Source organism: Cebus imitator, unplaced genomic scaffold (genome assembly GCF_001604975.1).
Source record: "Cebus imitator isolate Cc_AM_T3 unplaced genomic scaffold, Cebus_imitator-1.0 Scaffold4, whole genome shotgun sequence".
NCBI lineage: Eukaryota > Metazoa > Chordata > Mammalia > Primates > Cebidae > Cebus > Cebus imitator.
Window position 1 is genome coordinate 9886778 of NW_016107319.1, and position 26895 is coordinate 9913672.

General features: G+C 36.0%; 1 protein-coding gene across 1 annotated transcript in view; it reads left to right on the forward strand.

Moving 5' to 3' along the window:
• Positions 1-26895, forward strand: part of LOC108308657 (hedgehog interacting protein) — a 94632-nt gene that overhangs the window by 47090 nt on the left and 20647 nt on the right. Inside the window, exons 5-10 of the mRNA XM_017534555.2 lie at positions 16820-16971; positions 17371-17544; positions 18461-18604; positions 22237-22358; positions 25073-25196; positions 26139-26269. Coding sequence (XP_017390044.1) covers positions 16820-16971; positions 17371-17544; positions 18461-18604; positions 22237-22358; positions 25073-25196; positions 26139-26269 — 847 coding nt within the window. The remainder of the gene's footprint in view (positions 1-16819; positions 16972-17370; positions 17545-18460; positions 18605-22236; positions 22359-25072; positions 25197-26138; positions 26270-26895) is intronic.

The window sequence follows — 26895 nt, forward strand, 5'->3', positions numbered from 1 at the left end:
TAGGTATAATCAATGCAAAATTATATGATGGTAGTCTGGTGTCCTAGCAATAACTGGAAATTACTAGGACAAAAAGAAAAAGACATGCTTGCTAAACTCTGGAATCAAGGAGGACTTTGCAGAAGCACTGGAACTGGCCGTAAATGATCAACAAGTTTTTCCAGAGAAACTAGATGGGAATGGTCTTCAGAGCAGAGGGAACAAACAAATGCAGAGGCATCAGGATACGAAAGTCAAGGGAGCATCAGAGTTCACCGTAGCTGGAAAAACAGGAACATGAGATGGAATGACAGAAGTGGAGGCTGGAAAAAAAGGTTAAGGCCATATTGTAAAGTGTCTCATGGTCCCTGCTAAATTATTTGGGCCTATTTTATCGGTGATAAGTGTCAAAAAGTTTTGCTTTGTTATTCTTTTAAAGATGCAAAGTAAAATGACCACATTTGTTTGTTACAAATCTATGTGAAGAATGGACCAGTGTCCTATCATCAGACACGGCCAACAGAAACAAAAACTCTCACAGTCAAAGAAGAAAAATGAACTGTCCTTTATGCTGTCCATGATTTTTTTAACCTCCATTTAGATTTATATCAGGAAATTCAAAGAAAACTTAGCTTTATCTGTGTTTTAACCAGCTCAGCAGCAATGGATGCCAAAGTCACTCCAGCATTATTAAGGGCAGTTCTACCTTAGGCCATATTCCTACTTCAAAACTGTTTTGGAATGATGTGTAATATTACACAAAATAATATTTCACAGTATACTGAGGGGCTCCCAGAAAATCTTACATGTATCTCTGATATCTACCTCTTATTAAAATTGAAAGATTGCCAATTTTCTAATAGAAAAAAAACTTGCCATATCATTATTACAGCAATAAAATATAGACCTCCAGATATCTGGATTTCTAATATTAACATCAACATGGCCTTACATTTTGCTTATACATATAAAAAAATCTTCAAGGTTTAGATCATGCATGCTAATTTTGATAGGTAATTTCACATTTGAGTCCCTGATTCCTGCTATCTAGGCTTACGTGTGTGACATAAAGACAGTCTGTTTGCATCTGGCAATATTTAAGAAAAAGAGAAGCAAGGCAATTTGTTGATACTGATGATATTTGTGTCCATAATTAGGCTGATGGATTGCTGCTTCAGGAGTTTTGCTTTTTAACCATTTGATGATTACACCTATGTAGTTTTTGCTAATGTGCTTATATTTCTATTTTCTTTTTTAAATAATTACACATAATACATATAAATACAAATATAGTCCCTCTTTATATACTTAAATAAGTCTATGTATTTTAGATTATTATTGTCTATCATATATTACATTTTGTATATAAAGAAGGAGATACCTTTTTAAATTAGCTTTTAAATTTGATTTCAAATAATTCCAGCTACCCAGTAAAACAGGCAGCTTTACTGCAAATGCTGCACATGATAAATCTAAGTGCCATCAGCAATGCCCCCTCCAAAGCCCTCACCCTAAAGTCACTTGTCACATATTCTATCAAATTAGGAGAAAAAAACAAACACCATATCCAATTATAGTTTTCCACCTGAAACTATCAAAATGGAAAAAAAAAATTCTTATTAACATAGAAAAGGTCAAGGTGGAAACATTTAACTATCACTTTTGCTAGAGTTAACCTTATTCGTTTCAAAGGTGGCACCTTGGTTTGGGGTGATAGTTCTGAGAGAAGAATTCACTGAATGAATGAATGAATGATTATGTGTTCCTTGGTACAATCTTATATTCTCAGTCCTTCTATACAATTAGGGATAGCTCTCCTATATCCTACTGTCATGTATATGAACAATGTGCTCATTGCTCCTCCCACCCGTCCCCACCATGATGAAGAAAAGAGCTGATTACTAAATAATTAATAAATATGTGCCGTCTGAGTACTAGTAACTTTCTATTGTAAAGGCAGTATAACTTCTACTTCACAATGCCATTTTTTTAAAAGTGAGAAACATGTAAAATAAAAATTTAAAAAGACTGAAGGTCAGGGATATTAAATTATTTCCCCAAAGTCAAGCAGCCTGGAAGTCATGTAAGCAAGGATTCAAACCCAACTCTCATGTAATAGAGCCCACATTCTCTCCACCATATTTACGTGTGCCCTCTGATACCTAAAATTCTCCACAATCTGTAAGAATAGGAGGTACACTTATTTTTGTACTCTTCTCTTCCATTTCTCTTTTTTTCCAAAGAATCACACTCATTACTCATAAAGTATCTCTCTGGGAGATGCTGCCCTTTCTTCCCTTTCTGGCTGTTTCTCATCATTGAAGTCTCGACTTGAATTTTTAGAGAGGTCTTCTCTCTTTAGAAAGGTCTTCCCTGACACTCTTGTCTGAATTACATTCCCCCTGAATTCTTTTTCATAACACCCTATTCTTGTCTTTTATAGTCCTTTCCAAAGTTGAAATATGTATTTTCTGTATAGCCTTTCTTATGTAAAGTCTCTTTCCCCAGCTAGAATACAATAGTTGTGGTATATTGTAACAATGGCTAAATTTTCTTGAGCACCAACAGTCTGTCAGGGATCATCCTTCTATCTTTCCATGCAACAACCCACGAAGTAGGAACTGCATGCATTTTGAAAATGGTAAAGCTGAGAAACAGAGAGGCTAAGATAAGTTTCCCAAAGTCAGAAAGCTATCAAGTGGTGGAGTCAAGTTGCAAAGCAAGATAGTCTAGATTTCTGAGCCCATAGTCCTAAACACCATGCTATGAATGAATAGGAATCTGACACATGAAAACATGGATGCAACTGGCATACCATATCTGCCCCTTGATGACTGAGTAATGTGGTGGAATCTGAGAGCAAAAGCTGTGCAGTGAGTGAGGATAAATGTTCATAACATTATAGATTTTGAAGAGAGTGGGTGCTGGCAGGCAGAAAAGTGGAAACACTATAAACACTTCTTTTGCCCTACTATTTAGAATCAAGAACTAGTCTCTGCATAGTGATACTGGGAATTTGAATGGGACTCATTAATTTTCCATCCGTTTTTTCAAACTGCTACATGTGTTGAATTATGAATATACTAGAACCCTGGTCAGTCTTTCACTGTTTGGTTCTTCCCTTAGTTAACTAACAATATAGTCTCAAGAAATTTTAATATCAGAAGTTCCCTCAAATTCTGCCCTTTGATCCAAAATTATATTAATCATAGATTTTTAAAGTATATTTTCCATTATATTAAAAATTATAAGAAGCAGAGCTTTTATTCATTGAAATCTATCCTTGGAAGTTGGTGAAACTTCCATGGAAAAGATGAACAGCTGGACACTGTCCTCCTTAAAATAAATCCTCATGTACTTAAATAAGGTTATTTGTACTCCTCAGCATTTTTTCTTTTGTGACTTTAAGAAAGTCAAGCCCTCCCTTTAGACTTTCTTTATAAATTCTATTCTAATTATATAATCACTTTTCTATCTTTAAACTTCATCCAGATTTTTTGATTTCTATAATATATGGTTCCCACATTTATTTTATCTGAATGGAATAGCACCATGATTTCTATCTTAAAGAAAACATGGAATTACAAAATTTTATATTTTAAATTGTCACGTAATATAATAGTGAAGATGCATTTGGTCAGAAATATATATTAATAGTTTTTACTCAGAATTAATACAAAGAAAAGATATCAACTATCAAAAAGAATTTCTTAATTTAGATATCTGAAGCATGGCAAATGTTTATTTTCTAAATGTTGATTTGTAGCTAATGATATTTTGGAGTAAGTATAATTCTCCTATAAAAACGAATGTTTAGATTTCTCATATTTTAGTGTTTTAATGCTTCTATGTTGTTAGAATTCTGCATTTGATCATTTTGGAACATAGTAAATGAAAATATTAAAGATTCGAAGAATTTGATTCTGCTTCTTGGTAAATTGCAAGTTTAATTGGCATATAAATCATGTAAATACAAACTCTACTTAGAAAGTAATTTTTAAAGTACCATAATTGTTATATGACCTTGAAGTTCCAGCAATCTATTGCATAACTCTTCAAGAGAAGTCACATGGAGGAAACCTCATATTTCCTTAAATTTATTAGTGTTCCTTGGTGGTCTAAACGATTGGGGTTTTTCTTCAAGGCCTCTTTTCAAAGCAATAATCTTACTTAATTGCTTAATGTTTTCTCTTACATAAGTCAATTTGAGTTCTTATTTAGAGTAACAATAGAAATACATAATGGGCAAGAGTAGTGAAACATGACTAGGAAACTCAAGTATGCCAGTGTTATATTTCTATGTAACGATGTGAAGATAATGCTTTTAGCTGCATGACCGGCATATTAGCCACACATCGTAAAAACAAACTTTATAAAAGCGAGAGGTCAAATTCATTAAAAACAATTTTGGACCGTTTACTATAGTTAAGCATTTATCTTTAATATTGTGATTTCTTTCTTCTATTGAAAAGACCCTGAATCTCCCATTTTTTGACAGCAGAAAAAAAATTAAACTAAAAAGGTATAAATCACATGAAACTATCAAGAAAACTTACTTTATATTCCTGGGCTTAATGTTTAAAATAAAATGATAAGACTTTATGCCTCAGAGAGTTTAGCTTTAAAGATGGTGAATTAAATCATATAAGTCCATTTTATTTCATTTGTTTTCAATATAAAAGTCTAATATTCCAGTAACTCCATAAAATTAACTTTTGTTTTTGTAAAAGTTATTTAGTAGTTCTTATTTTGTAAGATTATTATTAACAAAATATGAAAATGTATTTGTCTTTATTACAAACGAAGTCATTCTAAGAAAGACACTTCTTATCCATTAAGTAAAATAAATTATAAGGGAGTCTGAATAAATTAATGGGTTTTCTAAATTATCTTTCTTATTCCAAAGGAAATACTTGCTTTTCTCACAAGACATGCTCAATATCATCAACTTAAGGTTTTTTTTTAACTATTTATACTTAAGAATGGTCCTAAAAGTGAAATCCATGAGACACTCAGAGAAAAAAGAATTGAACCTCTCCAAATACATATAATATTTCATTTATTCTGTGGTGTCATCTAGTCTTTGGGGATATGTATATTTTAATGGATGTGCATACTCTCCACACTCTTTGAATAATCTTACATTCTTCCTTAGTTTATAATTGATTATCCAAATTTAAATCTAAATTTGGTATCCTTTTTGTTTCTATAAATATGTGTCATATTGGTCAATAGTGCTCTGAAGTAATTTTCACAGCTGTTGCTACTATCAAAAACACATTTTTCTATCACAACTCTTAGAAGTACATTTTTACATTGTGTTTGTTTTTGGTGGGAAGGAAATATTGTTATTTCCCACTGGAATTAGTAGAGAACAAACAAATGTTGGGGTCTGTTTCTTTCACCCCTTATCTTTTTCTACTAAATAAATTGTTTTATGTTTAACTTTGGAGTATAAATTTTATATATTTTTAAATGCAAAAACACTATATTTCTACAATCACCAAGTTAAGGATATTTGCATTTTAAAACAAAAATTTAGATTACCTCAAGCCTTACAAATCATTTGTTAATAAACCAACCACTGGTAACACATACCACCTAAATCTCCTGAAAAGATATACACAAATCTTTATCAAAATTATGTGGTAAGCCTGGTGCTAAATATAAGTATAAATGTGCCTGTCCATGCCTGTAATTTTCTGAAGTCCAAAAGTTCTTTGGATGGCAGGCAGCAAGTTAATACTTCTTCTACATAAAGTGCAAACATTCCTCATCTGATCAAAATGTAGGACATCACATTCTGTACTTCAAAATCACATTCCCTACTTAAGAAGCTTATTATTTTATAGAACAACTGAATGTGAGAATAGTTATTCCCTCTCTGTGCACTATAATAGTTATGTCTTCAATTCGAATAGCACTTTAGAGCTCATAAAGTAATTTTACATTCATCATCTTTTTGTATTATCTGAGAAACCTTATGTCATAGATTTAAGACATTTTACCAAGAAGTTTTCCTTTGCCTCAGTGAGAGTATTTATACCATAGAAATTTACACAAATCAGCACTTCTTTTTTTTTTCAAACATCCCATTTACTGGCCCAACACTACCTTAAAACGTAAATTAACCTTTGTGTTAAAATAACTGAGGTATACACTTCACTATATGCTACGTAAGTTAAAATGACTAAGTCATTTAATTTAAAGTAATGTATGTAAGTTAAAGTAACTGAGCAATGAGTGTTATTTTATTCCTCTGTAGAACTTCAAAAACTCAAGTTACTTAAGACTGTTTCAAAACTGCCTAGTTCATGAACAGCGGGTGCTGATAAGAGAAAACAACCTCTTCATTTGTTCATTTCTTCATTTAGGAAACACTTGGTAGAGCATTGTAATGTAGTAGTTCGAATTGTGTGTCTTCCAGTCACAGACAATCCCTGCTTTGCTACTTTTATTTGTGCACTTTGGGCAAGTTACTCAATTCCTCTATGTCTGTTTCCTTAAATGGAAAATAAAGATAATAAAACAGTATTAAACTCTAGAGTTGTAAGGTTTAAACAGGCTAATGCTTGCAAATCGCTTAGAACAATCTCTGGCACACAATAAGAACTCAGTGCAACCAACTAGTACTAAAAAGTCAGTACCTCCACTGTCACGTCTCCACTATTGGAGACTTGTTCCTCATTTACATATCTAACATTTTGTTGTGTCTAACAGAGTAGTTAGCTTAATATTTTACCCTTTTATAGTTCAGTCTAGAATTATATTTTTATTTAAGGTTCAACAAGTCTTAAACCTATGGTTTTCATAATAGTTTAGTGAGGTTACAAAGCTTTTTCTGGTTGTAATTTTTATTCATTTTTTATTCCCAAGAATATTCTTGTGATTTTGTTAAACCGTCATTATTTTCATTTAGCCTAAGTGCACAGAATAAGAGCTGTGCTTTCTGTGTCACCAGTATTTCTATATATTTTTTCTTCAAAAAAGTGTTTGGTGCTAGGATTTTCATTTTGAAAAGGGTTTGTGCTTTTTGTGTGCTTGTTATTTTATTACTTATTTGTTTCAAGTAGATGTTTCACACAGTTTAATTTTGTTAGAGCATTTTGTCTTATTGAGAAGATATTTTAGAAAACTGAACTTTGGAATACTATGGATATTATTAACATCTGATGCGTATTGAGCCATATAGTTCCTCATGTTTAAACCATTCTCTGATATTATATTGGATTCCTTGTGCACATATATTAAAGTTTCCACAGCTGTTGACTGCTGCCTCGGCAAGATAAAAGGTACATGTCAATCCAGTCTCTAATATGCCTTGATGTATCACATGTCACAGTTCAAATGCTTTAAAAGCCTAGGAGGAAATAGTGATATGAACATAATAAATTAAATTCCATTTGACAAATACAAATTTTATATAAAATACATCACATATATACATAAAATATTGTGACTATAATAGTTATAAGTATATTACTGAGTATGTGTATACGTTTTTCCTTATAGGTGGAAATATCAAAAGATCATTTGTGTATGAAATAAGGGGCTATGAAACTAGAAATTCTAGAAAATAGCCACTGCTAATATCTTCACTCTAAGTAGGCTGTAACTTAAACCTAGTATGACTGATTTATTTTGTTTGTTTGAAGGGAGTAGAAAAGAGAATTATTGTGACTTACAGGTAGATGATTTCCATATGGAATATCTTTTATTCTCCCATTTGTACTTTTCTAGTCTGTGTTTGCATCTGCTACCTTCAAAAGATAAATTGCTTGAAAATCCTAAACACAGATTTGATATGGAACAATTGCTACATACCAGAGATTACATACCCCATGAGACACTTCCAAAAATTCTGAATTGCTGAGTACCTTCTAGCAGCTCACAATGTTATCTGAAGCAGGACAGATTTATTTGTCAGATGTGATGGAATGTGATGCAGGTGAGCTTGTATCCCACCAGCATTTGAAAATTTTATATACAGTTATGCATTGCATAAAGACATTTGAGACAATGACGGACCGCATATACAATGGTGGTCCCATAAGATTGTAACACCATATTTTTACTGTACCTTTTCTATGTTTACATACACAGATGCTTACCATTGTATTAAGTGGCCTACAGTATTCAGTAAAGTAACATGTCGCATAGGTCTGCAGCCTAGGAGCAATAGGCCATACCATATAGCCTAGGTGTGTAGAAGGCTCTACTATCTAGGCCTCTACCATCTAGGCCTGATGTTCACACAAGGATGAAATTGCCTAACGAAACATTTCTCAGAAGGTAACCCCATTTGTTAAGCTATTCATGACTGAAACAGTGAGTAAACACAATTAAGGAGAAGAGACAAGTTGAGCCTCAGCATTCCATTAATTGGAATTTAAGTTTAGAGGAAACCAAATCTGGAAAAATAGAGGAAATTTTATTTTATTTTATTTTATTTTTGAGACGGAGTTTCGCTCTTGTTGCCCAGGCTGGAGTGCAATGGCGCGATCTCGGCTCACCGCAACCTCCGCCTCCTGGGTTCAGGCAATTCTCCTGCCTCAGCCTCCTGAGTAGCTGGGATTACAGGCACGCGCCACTATGCCCAGCTAATTTTTTGTAGTTTTAGTAGAGATGGGGTTTCACCATCTTGACCAGGATGGTCTCGATATCTTGACCTCGTGATCCACCCGCCTCGGCCTCCCAAAGAGCTGGGATTACAGGCGTGAGCCACCGCGCCCAGCAATAGAGGAAATTTTAATGAAAAAGGGAGCATTCCTACTAGAATTGATAGGTCCTTAGTTTATTGTGGCTGGTTTTATCCTCAGAGAATAGTGCAGTTCAGAAAAGCTAAAAGAGTGGATTACAAATTGACACAAGATATTTTATGTCTTTCCCAAACTTAAGTTTAGGAGAAAAAAAAGTCAAGTTCAATAGTAAGAATTTTATGAATGAAAAGAGAACTGCCAAATTATTCGAAGTATTCTTTGACTTTAACTTCTCCAGTAGACTTGATTGTAATCTCCACTTCCCTAGAAAAGAGAATGGGCTAAGTTACTTTTCAGGCTCTTTTAAGGGGGTTTTTCTGACACCAAATGAGAGATTTTCTGTCACAACCACCAGTTCTCCCATACCAATATGTATCCAAGATTTCTATTTAGTTCAGTTCAATTCCGAAACTATCTGGACTTAACTCAGACCTTACAAGTTAAGGGCACAGCCCCATAAGACTGCTCCTACTTCGAATACCAGCCACACATGGGGTGCCCGTGCTAGTCACATTTCTGCCTAGCTGACTACAAATGTGGGAATTCCTATAACTCACCTTCAGGCTTGGTAATTCACTAGAATGACTCACAGAACACAGGAAAGCACTTTATTTGCTCTTACTGGTTTATTATAAAGGATACAACTCAGGAATAGTCAAATGGAAGAGAGACATAGAAAAAGACATCAGAAGGGGGTGGTGTGCAGAGCTCTTCTCCCCTCTGTTGGAGGGTTTTATGGAGGTTTCATTACATAGACATGATTGATTGAATTACTGGCCGTTTGATGACTGAACTCAACCTCCAGACCCTCTCGCTCCCTGGGGCTGTGGGGTGGCCTGAAAAGTTCCAATTCTTTAATCACATGGTGGGTTCCTCTGGTTACCACCCCCATCCTGAAGCTATCTAGAAGCCCACCAATAGTCAGCTCATTAGCATAAACTCAGGTGTGATTAAAGCAGTTCCTTACAAATGAAAAAAAAAAAAAAAGGCATTCCTATCACTCAGGAAATTCCAAGAGTTTTAGAGGCTTAGTGCGAAGAACTGGAGACAAAGAACAAACATATTTTTTATTATATCACAAAAGCAAATCATGTTTCTCCCGTAAGTTAACTCAGGGACCTCAGCGGATTCACTTCTGTTCTAAGACCAATTTCAACTTTGGGAACTATTGAAAAGTGATGCTCCTTGTCTTTTCCAAGAGTTGTTAAGAAATCAGTGCTCTGCAATGTTTCACAGCTTATACACACTGCAAAATAACACAGTTTTAATTAACTGAAAATGCAAAGATTGTCCTGTAGTTAGTAGAAATTGTTTGTGTATATTTAATTTTACCTTCTCTGTATCTTGGATATGCATTTAACTAACATGGGAGTTTTGATCTTAACAGAATTCATATGTGAAAGTTTCATGTGTCCACGTTTTCTTAAATGGTCTTTCCTTCTCAATTCTGAAGGATGCTTTCACTTCATTCTGAAGAATGTTGATTGTTCTTTCAGTATTGACAGCTATGAGAAAGAGCTTGTTGTAACAGAGTGTTCCTTAAGTATATCCCGTGAACTTATAGATGAACTTCACTGGTCTCCTCTTTCAGTGCTCACAGGAGGGCATAGCCATGAAGACGCAAGTCATAAATGCTTGGGATTCTTTTATAGAAACAGATTAAAATATTCACGTAGTAGGCAGAATAATGTCCTTCCCCAAATGGTGTCCTTGTCCTTTCCCTAGAACTTATGAATATGTTACCTTACATGGCAAAGGGGAATTAAGGTTGCAATGGAATTAAGATGGCTAAACAGCACATAGGAAGATTATCCTGGATCATCTGGTGGTAGGGAGTGCTCAGTGTAATCACAAGTTCTTAAAAGTGGCAGAGGGAAACAAAGGAGGTCAGAGTGATGTGCTATGAGAAGGATTCAATCCATCATTTCGGGCTTTGAAGACGCTAGAAAGAAGATACAAATTGAGAAATGCAGATGACTTCCATAAATTGGAAAACGAAAGAAAATGGATTATCTCCTAGCATCTCTAGAAAGGAACTTAGCTCTGCCAACATTTATTATAATCTGTGAGACCCATATTGAGCTCTAATCTACAAATTAAGATAATAAATTTTTGTTACTTCAAGCCACAAAGTTTGTGGTAAATTTTTATAGCAACAATAAAAAATGAATACAATTTGGTATTGTGTTTGAACTAACAATTCTCCAACAAACCCGTTTTCCCATTTCTGATCAGTAAACAGTTCCAGTCTAAGAGAAAACATAGATTTTCATGAGAGGGTCCCATGTTAGTCCCAAGTCCTCTTTTCTTTTCATGATGGATATTAGCAAAAAAATAGACAAGAAAATGACAGTTAATAAAAGAAAAATGAAAGCCTGCCTTATAGGAAAAGTATATATCTTATAGAAAATTCAAAATACCACCACTCTGTTCTTAGGTGAATTCTTAGAAATAGCTTGAGCATTAAGAGAGCAACAATTTTACTAGAAACCTTCATTCATACCTGTGTGCATGTGTCATGTACATAAAATAAATTACAAGATGGTCTTACTGTTTGTAGAAACTCTGCTTGCTTCTTCATGCCATTTAGTTTTTATGTAACCAAGCTTTTTTTTTCTTTTTCTTTTTCTTACCAAGTTTTAGAGTGGAGAAACCTCAGGTGCTAATACATAAATTAACCTTTATGTCAGAAGTTATCAAAAATATTTATTTCTTATCTTTAATGCTTGTTCTTTGGCCATGCACATTTCTAATCATGTAGCATTGTTCATCCTCCTCAAAAAAAAAGTATGATAGGAATGAAACAACTCAATATTCAAAACTATACTTTGTTATGTGCTTCCATATATAAACTCATTGAGAGCAGGGCTTTATTCTTATTGATTGTTTACCCCTAAGCACCATGTCTAACACATAATAGGTATTCAGTAAGTATTTGTTGAATAAATATTAAATACTTTTTTTGACAAGGCAGTAACAAATAATATCTTGAACATAGTGTCACATTATGTAGTTTATGTTTTTTGGCTTTCTTAATGTCATAGGGTCATGTTGTGGATGACTGAACTTGAAATCAGCCACTTACCAAAAGGTCACTAAGAAAAACTATGTTTCCTAAAATGTACAAGTCAACATTTCCTGAAGGACATTAGGGCAAATTTAAAGCAAAAACGGAAATCAGAAAAAATGAACTTTAACCACAATAAGATATGAAGAAAATGTCTTTAAAGTATCACAGTGAAAGATACTGCCCCACAACGTTCGTTTAAAAAGAAAAAATAGGTCCAAGTGTGGTGGCTCATGCCTGTAATACCAACACTGTCAGAAGCCAAGACAAGAGGATCACTTGAGGCCAGAAGTTCAAGGCTGCAGTGAGCCATGATTGTGACACTGCACTCCAGTCAGGGTGACGAAGGAAACCATGTATAAAAAAATGAAAGAATAAAAAATACTTTCAGATTATTCAAAGAAGAGGAACATTCTTAATTGGTTATAACTTTAAACTGCTCATCAGGGAAGAATTTATCCCAAAGCTTCAGCACTAGGTCTGATATTATACTTACATTAAAGTTATCAGTATTCTTCATTTTGGGGTTTTGTCTATTTTCTGTGGATCCTGTGAAATTGCTTCTAAGAGCTCACTGAAAACTAGAATGGCAGATAGTGAAATACTTATTAAAAATTCCTGAAGAGGATTTTATGATTTCCTCTGAAACAAGTTAGTCTCCAGGTTCCAAAGTGTGGGAACATTATTTTCAAATCATTCGACACTCCAAATTTGAGCAGTCATCTGTGCTTGCTGTATGGCTGTCCAGAAGTTGATACAGCATTGAAGAGCTGAGCAAAGGAAAAGAAGGGGTCTTGGGGCAGCCTATGAAGTTTGGGTGCAGTTCAAGTCAGTAAGGTTTTTGTTGTTGTTGTTTTTAAAGCATTACCAAATTAAGGAAACTATAAAGTCTTGTTTGTAAATTACTTGTTGCCCTTTGAGCTTTCAGTTTGGTTCTAGCAATGCTGTCTGTGCATTCCCAGAAGCACAACATACAAAGAGCTCAGTGCTAATAACGAAGTACAATTATAATGTGAATATTTGGGCAAATCACTGCTTTTCACATGGGTGAGGATAAACATTTTGGACATTGGTTAACAGTTTTTAAAAGCATAATGTTAGGGCCAGGCACAGTGGCTCACGCCTGTAATACCAGCACTTTGGGAGACCAATGTGGGAGGATCACCTGAGGTCAGGAGTTCAAGACCGGCCTGAACAACATGGTGAAACCCATCTCTACTAGAAATGCAAAATCAGCCAGGCATGGTGGCATATGCCTGTAATCTCAGCTACTTAGGAGGCTGAGGCAGGAGAACTACCTGAACCCGGGAAGTGGAGATTGCAGCCAGCCAGGATCACACCACTGCACTCTGGCCTAGGCAAAAAGAGCAAAACTCCATCTCAAAAAATAAAAAAATAAGTTATAGTAAATATAATTCTCCTAGCTCTTAGGTTCAGAGCTCCTCACTGCTAGCCCATGCAGCACCATCATACAAATTCGAGGAAGGTGCCCCTTTCTCCTGGTGCTTCACTCTCATCTCCTGGGAAGATNAAAATCAGCCAGGCATGGTGGCATATGCCTGTAATCTCAGCTACTTAGGAGGCTGAGGCAGGAGAACTACCTGAACCCGGGAAGTGGAGATTGCAGCCAGCCAGGATCACACCACTGCACTCTGGCCTAGGCAAAAAAAGCAAAACTCCATCTCAAAAAAAAAAAAAAAAAAAAAAGTATAATGTTAGAAGTCAGTGTCTTTTTGGAAGGCATGATTGTCTGGATCACAAATCTTTCATTTGCCATTCTATTAATATGTTTTTCTCCCTTTTTATCCAGCTTGGCTCAACTAATCACTAGAAGCTCAAGAATGAAATAAAAACTCCCCAGATGCTCCCTAGACTCAGTTCAGTAATTGACATTTCTGGAAGGAGTGTATGATTTTGATTCCATATACTCTGAGCCATAAAACCACACATATTGAAGAGGAAGGATGGATAGGGGTAAGAAGAAGATTAGTTAATAATATTGGTACCAGGGCTTTGTTGCTTTTTTTCTACTGAGCCTCTAAAGCTGGGTTATCAGATTTGGAAACAGTGTAGAGAAGGGAGCCTTTGGACTTGGGGCTCCAAGAGAATGGGGCCTTGAACACACACAGTCAGATTTGGGGCAAAGGGGGCTAAGATAATAGAAAAAAGTACAGGACCTTGGGAGGTCTGGTCCGCTTGCCAGTCCTGGCTCAGGCATCAGTGTTCAGGCTCTCGGGCTAGAACAGTGTCCTGGTGAAGACTACAGCTGAAGTGACCTTATGGGGCCCAAGGGCCTGAAGCATCTGGTGGTGTTTCTGGTGGTGTGCCCCGTAACTGACCCTGATCTACAAGTAACCCTTCAGTGCCCAATCAACATATTTCTTCATAAAACCTTGAAAAATGATCCAGATCTGAGATAGGTTTGCATCTGAGAGTTAAATCATAATTTGTCAGTAACATATTTTAATTAAATAGACAACATAACTCTGAAGTCTAATTCAAGTGACATGTGAGATCTCAATACATTAATCTCCTGGCACACTGGCACACCAGGAGTATATCTGTCCTTTCTAATTTCTGAACATTTAGGAATCCTGTTATATCATTTTAAAATCTGGATTCAAGCGAATCTAGGATATTTACATAATACATTAAATTGTTTTCATCAGTGTCATTATGAAAGTGAGTATTTCTCTGAAATGACTTAAGAGTAGTCAAGCTTCTAACCCAACCAAAACACGACTTTGCACCTGGAAGTTGATATGAACAGTGAGATCATATGTAATGATTAATCAATTGTAAATCCTATTACCTGAAAAATTCAGAATTACTGACGTTTTTAAAATTGCTTTTTTGATTTATTTCTCTGTCATTCATGTGTCTCTTTCTGTTTCCATATTTGGCACTTTAATAAATGTCAAAAATGCTCCCAAAGTCATTCATGTGATAGATAGTATCTCTAAAGTGAACAATTGTCTCCTATCACTTGTGGATTTTTTAAATCTCTTTTCCCATCTGTCTTTCTACAGTGCATTAATTCTACATTCCTAATTCCTGAAAAGCAACCAGCACAGTTTTAAAGCATGTTGCTATCCAATTCAAATTGTATTTCTGATGATTTGATTAAAAACTACAAAGAACTACTTTCAACAAAAGCTGCTTATAGTGGAACACAAACATTTGTGAAGCAGGCATGCAGTACTTAACCTGCACTCACAGCTTTAGAGGGAAATATATTCGAGGGAGGAATTAATCACAAACGAAATCCCACCCTTGGGCCTCGTTAGACAATCCATCAAGGAGGTTCAAATGTTTAGTGGCTTCTCTACAGTCAAATTGTACTTACATATCCTAGCTTCCAGTGTCTCATAAGAAAGCCAAGAGATTTTTATTTAATGATGATTTCAGAAGAAAAACAGCACCATCAGTCAATATTAAAATCACCAGAACAAGATAATCTGAAAAACAGTCATTCATATATGTTATTAGAGTTTTACCTTTGTGATTAAAATTAAAATTACACAGATTGTGATGGAAGTTGACTTTTTGACATTTAAATGATTTGGTAGTTCTGTGATATTTGTAGCTGTTTTAATATTTATGTGCTCTGAATGTTTGGATGTTCTACTTTGGATGATCTGTATCTAAAAACATTTTCCCTAAGCCAGGAAACAAATCAATGTTTATTAAAAGTAAAGTTTTATGCCTAAAGCTTTCAATTCTGAATGCCATGTAAAATAAGAACTACAAACAGTTCTATGCTTTGCTAGTAACATATACTGTTCTGTGGGGGACAAAAACATAGGAGTGATTCCATGACTGAACATGACCTTATCAAGAGGTTGCAGTATTAGAGATTTTGTTTTTCTCTGCTAATACTTGAGAAGGAATAACTTCTCATAGTGTTTTGCCATAGGGTATGTCATGATGTTTAATGGAATAAATAAGGTGATGTGCTATCAGCAGTTGCAGCATTCAATTTCTATGACATGTTTTTCACCGAGAAAGTGCTCCCTGGCTTACTAGTATGTGAACTTTAAGGCTCTGATCTAGATAATTTTAGTTACTTTGATTTCATTATAGAAATTCCTAGACTACTTGTGGGATAAAACAAAGGCTGAGACCATATTGAATTTCAACAAGTTGAATTAGCAGAAAATAAAGATAAATGTTCTATTTAAAAACATGATGATGTTTTAATTGTTATAACATTTGGCATGCCTAATGTATACAATCCTTGACATTCATATAATAACACAAGAAAGTTGTTTGGGATTTTTCTTTAATTTCCTAGTGTCCCCTTTCCTCTCTAACATTTCTCCCACTCCTTCACCAGCCGTGGCCTTTAAGTCCCCTCCCTCTACTTCATCCTTCTGTAAAGATAAACCCTTTGCAGTGAAGGGATTCATGTAACAATGTCTTATTTCTATATAGATAGGCAAGGCAAGGTCACATATTACCTAGCTGTGATGAACAGACCACCATCGTTGTGACAACTGATGTAGATGCCTCCAGGGCAAAGCAAAGGTTTACATATTACACAAGCAATTTAACAGTTTTCTAAACATATTGCCAAGACAGTGGGAGTTGGCAGCCCACACTGTGTTTTAGGTTTTGGAGACTTGGATTAGAAGTGACTGTTGATTATGAACCTTTTTATTTGTCTTCTATGAACTACAAGCAACCTAGTAACCCAGGAAAGAATTCTTCACAGCACTTAAACTTGTCTTCCTAGCGTACCAAGATTACAAACACAAATCACTTGACAAAAGTGGTGTAAGTCTCTTGCGCATAGATAACCACACAAGACAATTGTCTTGTTCTAACCCTTAAAGAGTTCCACAAAGTGAAATGTTTTATAATCCTTTTCTGTGCAGTAGGCAAGGAAGAAAAGAAAAGAGGTTGGGCAAAGATTATCCAGAAGAAAGAAAGAGACTCTTTTGGGGTTCCAGTTGAAACACAATAAAGAACATAATTAACTTTACAATTCTTTGTGTTTTTCCTTTGACTGCAGGGAGGAGATGAAAGAGGACTGCTAAGCCTCGCATTCCATCCCAATTACAAGAAAAATGGAAAGCTGTATGTGTCTTATACCACCAACCAAGAACGGTGGGCTATCGGGCCTCATGACCACATTCTTAGGGTTGTGGAATACACAGTATCCAGGTATCACTAAAAGCCATCGAAGCATTAAAATTTGTATCTTATTTTCTCATCAACTTTTCATGAGCTTTTTTATTTAGAAGTTGCAAATAAGTAGCCATAAGGTGGCAATAATTAAATCATTATCTCCATCTTGCTGAAAACTCCATATGTGTCTTTAAGAGAAATTGAGAATGATGGTTTTGACATTTTTCCTCAATTGTCTTTTAACTTAAAGGCTACTTCTGAAACTTGGAAAATAATGTAATTTTTCAGCAATTTCTATTAGCTCCATTTCAAATATATGTTTACTACTTACTATGTGCCAGGAGTTTGTTTTCCCATTTATGTACTATTTACTTTCTGGCAGACTCACCTTACATATTTTAACAATCATGGCATTATTTTCTTCCCACAATGTAGAAAAAATCCCCACCAAGTTGATTTGAGAACAGCCAGAGTCTTTCTTGAAGTTGCAGAACTCCACAGAAAGCATCTGGGAGGACAACTGCTCTTTGGCCCTGACGGCTTTTTGTACATCATTCTCGGTGATGGGATGATTACACTGGATGATATGGAAGAAATGGATGGGTTAAGGTAAAAGGCTGATCACAAATGGGTTCCTCTCAAGGTTGAAATGATTTAAGTACCAGGAGAAAAGCTCAGCACCAGTGAATTAAGTACCATCTTTGAATGGTCACCTTGGTTAAATACTTAACTTGTGTTGTCAGCATCTGCATTTATGAAATGAAAAGGAATTCACTAACATGCTATGTGATCTTTTGTTTGTCATAAAAAGAATTAGTGTTGTGTAGTTCTCTGCTGCAGGGCTGCCTCTGCTACACATAGCACAGAGAAGCGGGGGCCCTGTGCATCCACACTGCCTCTCAACGCTGTGTAATGGGCTAACATCGCCCAGTGAAGCTCCTTGAGAGACGTAGAATACATAGGTTTAGGCTGACAAAAATTAAGAGAACAGAGTCAAAAAAAAAAAAAAAAAAAAGCAGTGTACTACTGATGCCACAGTCCTCAGCCACCATCACGCCGTGTCTTGGTTCAGTCGCTTGTCTGGAATGCCCCGGTTTCATTTTCCACAATAACGAATTTATTTTATTTAATTATTCATTTATTTATTCAAACAAGGGCTCACTCTGTTGCTCAGGCCAGAATGTAGCGGCACCATCATGGCTCACTGTGGCCTCACACCCCTGGGCTCACGAGATCCTCCTGGCTGCATGCCACCACATCTGACTCATTTTAAAATTTTCTGTAGAGATGGGGTCTCGCTATGTTGCCAGGCTGGCCTTGAACTCCTGGTATCAAACGATCCTCTCACCCTGACTTCCCAAAGTGCTGCCATTACAGACATGAGTCCCTGCGTCCAGCCACTTTAATAATTTTATTTCAAGTAACGAGATGATTCTTTTATCAATAGAGCAACCTCACCATATTTAATATAGATGAAATATATAATGAAAATGTAAAATACATGTTCTGTCCCCCAACTTCTCAGTGATTTCACAGGCTCAGTGCTACGGCTGGAAGTGGACACGGACGTGTGCAGCGTGCCTTATTCCATACCAAGGAGCAACCCACATTTCAACAGCACCAACCAGCCCCCTGAAGTGTTTGCTCACGGGCTCCACGATCCAGGCAGGTGAGAACACAAGTCTGTCTTCTCACTGACTTTAAAGCCAGGGAGGGATCTGGGAGCTGGGAAAACACAGCATAGAGCACATACCATCGTAGAACAGCCAAAGGTGGCATCTAAGGCCGTGCCTCTAAAGTCACAGCAGGTCGTTACTCAAGTGAGCATTTAGTACTCTGTCTTCTATTACCATGAGAAGCAGATTGAGAAGGCAGATTAGACAAGGAAAAGGACACATTCATCGAGAAAAATTCACTTCAAAATGTGGAGGGGTTACTATCAGATAAACACTATTGGACTAGTATAATGACCAAGACTTTAATCTGAACAGTTTAGAGAGATAAACTTTTTGATTTGTCTTCTTAAATCCCACTAAATCTTAAGTTCTTTATGCATTACATGGGGGTGAATAATAACTGCCTTGCAATGATTAAATAAAAATCTGTAAGTAAAGTACCAATAGTGTGTCTGACCCCTGGTAGGTTTTTAATAAATTGCAATTCTTATTCTCATAGCTTCACTTCAAATGTGATGCTGCAGTGTTCATTTGCAAGAAGTTGAGCTAAATATTAACTTTTATTTCACTGTGAAAAAATTACAAATATTAAGGACTCCATGTTAGGTATTTGTAGTATAGTGAACCAAAATAAAGAAAAACTAAAATGTATGTAAAGTGAGAAATTTGGGGTACATTCTTTTTAAATGCTATGAAGTATAATACAGCAATTCAGTGATGAAAGCTTCATCCAGTCTATGGCCTATGTGGCCACATTCATTCATTTACTAGGTAAGTTATTATTACCATTTAATGTTTATTGAGTGTTCACTATGTGCAAGGTGAATATTTCTCAAACCTTTTATTTTTATAATCCCTCATGCCCTTCATCTCCCCTCCATCAAAGCCCAAGTCTACAGTTCATTTCCTTTTTGGCATCTCAGCAGATCTTAAAATCTGTGCGACAGGGAATACTTAAGGTGGGTTCAGGATGTGGAGGAAACTGTCACATTCCATTCCTAGAGCTCAGAACTCACAGATACCACCACAAAGCAACACTTTGAAGTCAGCCAGCCTGAGTCACCACAATCCCACTGGAGCTTTCTCTCAACTTTCCTGGGGGTCCTGAACCTCAGTCCAAAAACACGGGATGAGGTGCTTAGAGACCAGACGTGTGGCAAGATGCCTGGGCCGCGGAGCCTCCCCACCTCTGGGGGCAGAGGGCTGAAGGAAAAGTTGGAGTTTATATTCCACCTCTCTTCAAGAGTATTCTAAGCAGAAGATGATTTAATGAAGCAGAAAGAAAACTAAATTAATTATTGGCTAAAAATAAGGCAAACTTTTATGAAGCACTCTACTGCAGGGTGCTGAACTAAGTATCCCGTGTACTTTATCTCCTCTCTGCTTCTCAGCAAAGCTCACCATCAGCCCCGCTTCTCCCACTTCCCTTTTATTAATAGACTAGTTTTCAGGACAGTGGTACATGCACAGCAAAATTGAGAAAAAGATACAGACATTTTTATATTACCCTTAGCTCCACACATGCATAGTCCCTCCCATTATCATCCCCCATAGAGTGGGACATTTGTCACCATCGATGAACTGACATTGACATGTCATAATCACCCGGAGTCCATGGTTTACATTAGGGTTCACTCTTGGTGTCATACTTTCTGTAGGTTTAGACAAATGGATAATGACATGCATCCACCATTATAGTGTCACTCAGAGAGTTTCACTGACAGGACCCTTTTTCACATAAGAAACTGAAGGTTACATGGGTCAAGCAGTTCTTAATGGACCTCGTATTCAGCCGGAGCCATAGTTCAAAGCCCCCAGCGACTCCACCTCTGTGAGGCCTGGCCTGTTTTCCAGATTTGCTGTTTCTTGTTGGAAACAAGTCAAACCTCTTTTTCTCATAGTTTCTCCATCTTCAAAGAAAGGTAATGGGGGAAAATGTTCTCCCCTCTGTGGACGTAGTTCCACCTTAAGACACAGCATGTCTCTGTCATGATCCCTGCCAGGCATTGTGTTCTGTGAATCATTGAACTAGAGAGGACAATAAAGGGACTGTTGCCACAGAACAACTAACCCATCTTTGGCAGGTCAGGCTTATGGTTTTCCTATCATGAATGGGATCATCTGGAGCCAAGAGTTTGTGTTTTGTTTTTTGTTTGTTTTTTTTATAATTGCTACATGACTCTTCTGTCTCTTAAGAACTAGCACCAACTCTCAGTTCTTTTATTTTATTTCTTACATTTCTTTAATAACTCCAATGGTTTGAGTTTGTTTTTGAGTAATTGATGTATTCTGTTGGCCTAGAACAGTGGTTCTCAATGGGATAATTTAACCCCCAGGGGACATTTGGCAATGTCTGGAAACATTTTTGGTTTTCACAGTTAGGGTGTGGTGGGGGGTGAGGGAGAGATGCCGCTGACCTTCAGTGTGCAGAGGCAGGAGACGCTGCAGAGCACCCTGCAGCTGGCAGCACAGCCTCCCCAGACAAAAAATTATCTGGCTCAAAATGTCAGTAGTGCCAAGACTGAGAAACCTAAAAACAAGGCAAGTCTGTTTTCCACACTTTTGGGAACTTCAAAAGTTGTATTAGTTAACTTTATTCTTCCCCCTCATGCCCAGTCCCTCAGCGATTTAAATATGCCACGAACCTTGAGCCCCTCTTATATTCCTGGCTTTGAACCAGATGATAGGAAGATAGTGATGAAGCTGCAAGTGTCACCTCCCCTTACGGAGCTTCCTATCGGTGGCTTAAGTCACAGAGATACTCTGGCCCCCATAAAGGGATGGAGAACATAAAATCAGAGTCAGCATAAAATACCTCCATGTTTGCAGGGACCAGCTTTACTGTATTCCCTGAAAAGGAGCACATGTTTTCCTTTGATAGAGCAGCCTAAGTTTTAGAATGCAGCAACTTCACGTAAGAAACCCAAAACGAATATTATAACTAATGTTGTATTGTGCAACACAGAGATGAGTTGATGGTGACTCTGATTTTTTTTTTTTTTTTACTTTAAGTTCTGGGATACATGTGCTGAACGTGCAGGTTTGTTACATAAGTTAACACGTGCCATGGTGGTTTGCTGCACCTATCAACACGTCATCTAGGTTTTAAGCCCCACGTGCATTAGGTATTTGTCCTAATGCTCTCCCTCCCCTTGGCCCCCACCCTCCTCAACAGGCCCCGGTGTGTGATGTTCCCCTCCCTATGTCCCTGTGTTCATATTGTTCAACTCCCACTTATGAGTGAGAACATGAGGTGTTTGGTTTTCTGTTCCTGGAAAGTGACACTGATTCTTATTTGCAATACTTCACCAGTGTATTATACATGTGATGTTCCTTAAGAACAGGCTCACAGTTGTTTTAAGACAGTATGGACATTTATAACAGAAGAAATTATAAGTCATAACAACAGAGATTAAGAAATATATTCCAGAGATTATTAAGCTTCAACCAAGAAAGCAAACACATCGGACTATTTCCTTCAGTGGTTTCTAGAAGATCCAAACTAAATTGCCGATAGGATCCTCACCAATCCACAAAAGTCTCCTTCCTATGTCAGGAGTCTCCAGTCTGAGCTTGGAAAAGATCACGGTAGGAATTAATGTGTATCCCCTCTTTTGTTATGCAGATGTGCGGTGGATCGACATCCCACTGATATAAACATCAATTTAACTATACTTTGTTCAGACTCCAATGGAAAAAACAGATCATCAGCCAGAATCCTACAGATAATAAAAGGGAAAGATTATGGTATGTAGAGCATGATTTGCTGATTTTGCTTTAATTCCAGTTTTGTTTTAGTATATTTAGTAATTGAAGAGAAAAGGATTTCTGAAAAATGAGCATTTGGGAAAGCATAAAAACACTGGCCTGACAATGATGAGGGAGTAAATTGCCCACTTTTTAAAGCTCCAGTGACTCTTACAAGCCCTGAGGGTTCCATCTGGTTAATTATCATGGGTTGAATGGTTCTCAGTAGGTCCAAAAAATTTAACAGGCCTTCAAAAGTTAGCAGCTTATATTTTGCTCATCAGAGAATCAAGATGAATAACTTCTATTCAATAAGGAAGAGCTTGTCTTAATGTCATACATACAGAGAAAGAACAAGTGTTAAAAGTTAAGATATTTCTCAATATCCAACATGCCTGTCTCAGTAGTTAGGGAAATTGTAAGTGATCCAGATAAAAATGTAATTTTTTTAAAGAAATGTTTATTTTAGAGAAAACAAAGTAATCAATGTGTAAAAACAAGTCATGGGAATGGGACATTTAAGCAGTATTTTTAATAACATGAATGCTTGAATATTTAGAGAGAACATGTAAAAATACAAAGTTGGATAATAATAAAGTTCAAAACACTTAGTATTTTTTAATATTTTAGAATTTATTCCTTTTGAAGGAAGCAATATATCAACCATTATTATGATTCAGGAAACACAGTAGATTAAGATTATTAAATTGATTGCTTCTTCTATTTACTCATTCAATATAGATATTTATTTAACACCAGGAATGAAGCAGCTGTGTTAGTTCATGTGGTATTCAGTTATTTTACTTTTTTTCAGGTATTTGTGTTTGTATATGTGTGTGTGTGTGTGTGTGTGTGTGTGCGCGCGCACGTACATGCACATGCATCTTTTAAAAGCCAAACCAAAGAGTAATGTGCTTTGAAAAAAAAAAAAAACCTAATGCCTCACTAGCTCGATGAAATTTTGGCTATATTCGCAGATTAAACTAAATTCTACAGTCACATTAATTGAGGTTAAGCTAAAATTGGTTACAATATCAACAGCCCTACATTTATGTATTTTTAAAACACATCTACAGTGCTTACTACATGCCAGACCCAGTAGTAAGCACTTTATACTCATTTCCTTTACAGAGCAACGCTACGTGATAGGCACTGTCATTGGCCACATTGTACAAATGAGGAAACAGGCACAGAAAGATTAATTTTCACACAATTCAAAGTGGCAGTGTCAGGATTTGAATCTGAGCAGCCTAACTCCAGTTTGTGACATAATTATTCAATTCTGCTACCTCTCAGTGTGCTCATTATTTAAAATTTCTCTTATCTTTTCTATCTTTTTGTAGCCTCATATATATCATAATCACATGGGAGGGAAAGAGGCCATTAAAATTACTATCTTTCCACAAAAGCTTTTGATAAAAGCTGTTGATAATACTTATTTGACATTAAACACATAAAAGGTAATTTTCATATTAATTTGCAAGTGGTTTTAGAGCTTTTCCAGTACAATTAGCATTCATATATTCAAGTATGTAATGGCATGCACAGAAAGATAGAGACACAGGCTGTACACATGTAGCTCAAGAGTTATTGAAATAGACTTTGTTATCCACACAACTCTCTGAACAGAATATTAAAATATTTTGAACAAAGATATTACTTGACTGAGTTAACAACGTTTTCACATATAGAATAAATGCGTGTTTAAAGACCTTTTATGTACTATGTTTTATTTTCATTAAAGTGTAGGCTTTTAAACATTTTATATATTTTGGCAGAGGTCTGTCTCAATTTACTTAATATATGCAGAAGCATTTCTACACAAAACTTAGTATGTAAAACCTTAAGTGTTTTTTTAAAGTATTTTGGTTCTAAAGTAAATAATCATGAGTCCCAAAATATCCAGATTCTGATTTCATAGAAAACTTGGTATGTCTTGAAAATTACAACAGCAAGCGTTTGCAGAGTATCCTCATTTCTCTAAACTGTACAAGGAGGTCTATTTTCATTAAATATGGAGACTATTTTCACTAAATATCTCTAGCAAGAATCCCTTTGGTATATCATAGAACACATTTCAGAGTTAAATTACTGTAGTAATTGTTGCTTGATGTACATTTCCTTTGACCCAGCAATCCCATTACTGGGTATATACCCAAAGGATTATAAATCATTCTGCTATAAAGACACATGCACACGTATATTTATTGCAGCACTGTTCACAATAGCAAAGACTTGGAACCAACCCAAATGCCCACAAATGATAGACTGGATAAAGAAAATGTGGCACATATACACCATAGAATACCATGCAGCCATAAAAAAGAATGAGTTCATGTCTTTTGCAAGGACATGAATGAAACTGGAAACCATCATTCTCAGCAAACTAACACAAGAACAGAAAACCAAACACCTCATGTTCTCACTCATAAGTGGGAGCTGAACAATGAGAACACGTGGACACAGGGAGAAGAACATCACACACCAGGGCCTGTTGGGTGGCAGGGAGGGTAAGGAAGGGATAGCATTAGGAGAAATACCCAATGTAGATGACAGGTTGGTAGGTGCAGCAAACTACCATGGCTCATGCATACCTATATAACAAACATGCACGTTCTGCACATGTACCCCACAACTTAGAGTACAATTTTTAAAAATTCCTTTTACTTTATGAATATATGTTTCATTTGATCTAATGCTATGTTTCTTTCCAGAAAGTGAGCCCTCACTTTTAGAATTCAAGCCATTCAGTAATGGTCCTTTGGTTGGTGGATTTGTATACCGGGGCTGCCAGTCAGAAAGATTGTATGGAAGCTATGTGTTTGGAGATCGTAATGGGTAGGTTACCTGATACTGCAATAAGATATACCAAATGACAAATCCATTAATCGCTTGGCAAACTGCCACAGAATATTCAAATGAGTGTCTCTTTTTGTGGATCAGATGGAGAACACACATAAATATTATTTACTTTTAGTTCCATAGATATAATGGTTTAGTTGAAGAACTTACAAAAAAAATGCTTCTCAACAGGTTTGATAACTTTCACAAAATAAATTTTAAGGCCATAGAAATCTTCAGATGGACTTTTCATATTATTTCGCCTCTTCCCTTCATCCTCAACATAAATTTACCATGACAATAAATAATTTGAAAACTATTGTTTTACCTGCTCTATAAATATTGTTTTAAATTATATTGGAAGGATAAAGATTTTTGGTTTTGCCAAATTTTCAGGATTTTAAGCAAGAGAACATAATTTGTCTCTATAAGTAAAAACAATACAAAATAAATTTTAATCTCAATTTGCAAGGTCACATTGTAGATAATTGTAATAAACTCTGATGAAATCCAAATTAAGAATCTTGTTTCCCAAGTCACTGGCATTCAGGCATATGGCAGAGCTGATACTCTTGATCGCTACTGGGAACTAGAAAAATGTACTGACCCCATGCTCTTCCCCTGTTCCTCTCTCTGATTAATAGCACAGCATGGAGTCTAGTCCTGGCGAGGAAGTATCATTCTCTGGATGAAGGGGAGGGCTTTTCTCATACTCAGGTACTTTTAGTGCCCCCTCCAAACAAAATACTATCTTTAAGTACTTTCTCCACATATGGGAATGTCACAGTACTCACACACATTATGGGCTATTTTATTTTTTTCTTTAGAAGCCAGGCCTATGGCAAAGCGACTGTTACGAATTTTATTTTAAACATTTTATTGTCGTCTTTAAACAAAAGCATGTTTTCATTGTAGGTTTATGGTATGTTTTTGTTGTAGGAATTTCTTAACTCTCCAGCAAAGTCCTGTGACAAAGCAATGGCAGGAAAAACCACTCTGTCTCGGCACTAGTGGGTCCTGTAGAGGCTACTTTTCCGGCCACATCTTGGGATTTGGAGAAGATGAACTAGGTACTGTATAAACTAGATTTGTTAAGATTCATCCTCACTTCTTTCAAGAGGCTTTGTTCTGCCCTGAAGAATAAATATAGCAATCTTATCCTCTACTTGTTGGGAATGTAATCTACAGCAAAGACGATCTACTCCAGAAATTAAGATGGTCCAGTTACATATTATCTACCAGTAACTTTTCCCTGAGGGCCTTTATATTTTATTTCCACACTAGAAATACTAAAATACAAGGTGGAAAAATGGGAAGTAGGAAAAAGAATTTTTTAGTCCTGAAGAGATAATTTTGTAACTGTTTAGTGATATTTTTTATTATACATCTCTAATAGAATGGAAATTATGTTAGCATGGGACAATCTATGGTATGACATATAATATGCATGTTTATCAAAATGCATGCAGCTTAACAAGCAAAAAGAAGTTGAAATTGAAACATGATCAATGAGTAAAAATTTTGCTATCTACTAATTTAAATTACAGAGGTAAATATAGTTTCATAGTGACTCCCTTTATATAAATAAAATAAATAAAAGTATTGAGAGTCTGGTATTTTGCATTTTTTTAACTATAAAGTCTGGACAGATTTGTTGTGAGGATTAAATGAGGTAAACTATAAAATATTTGACAAA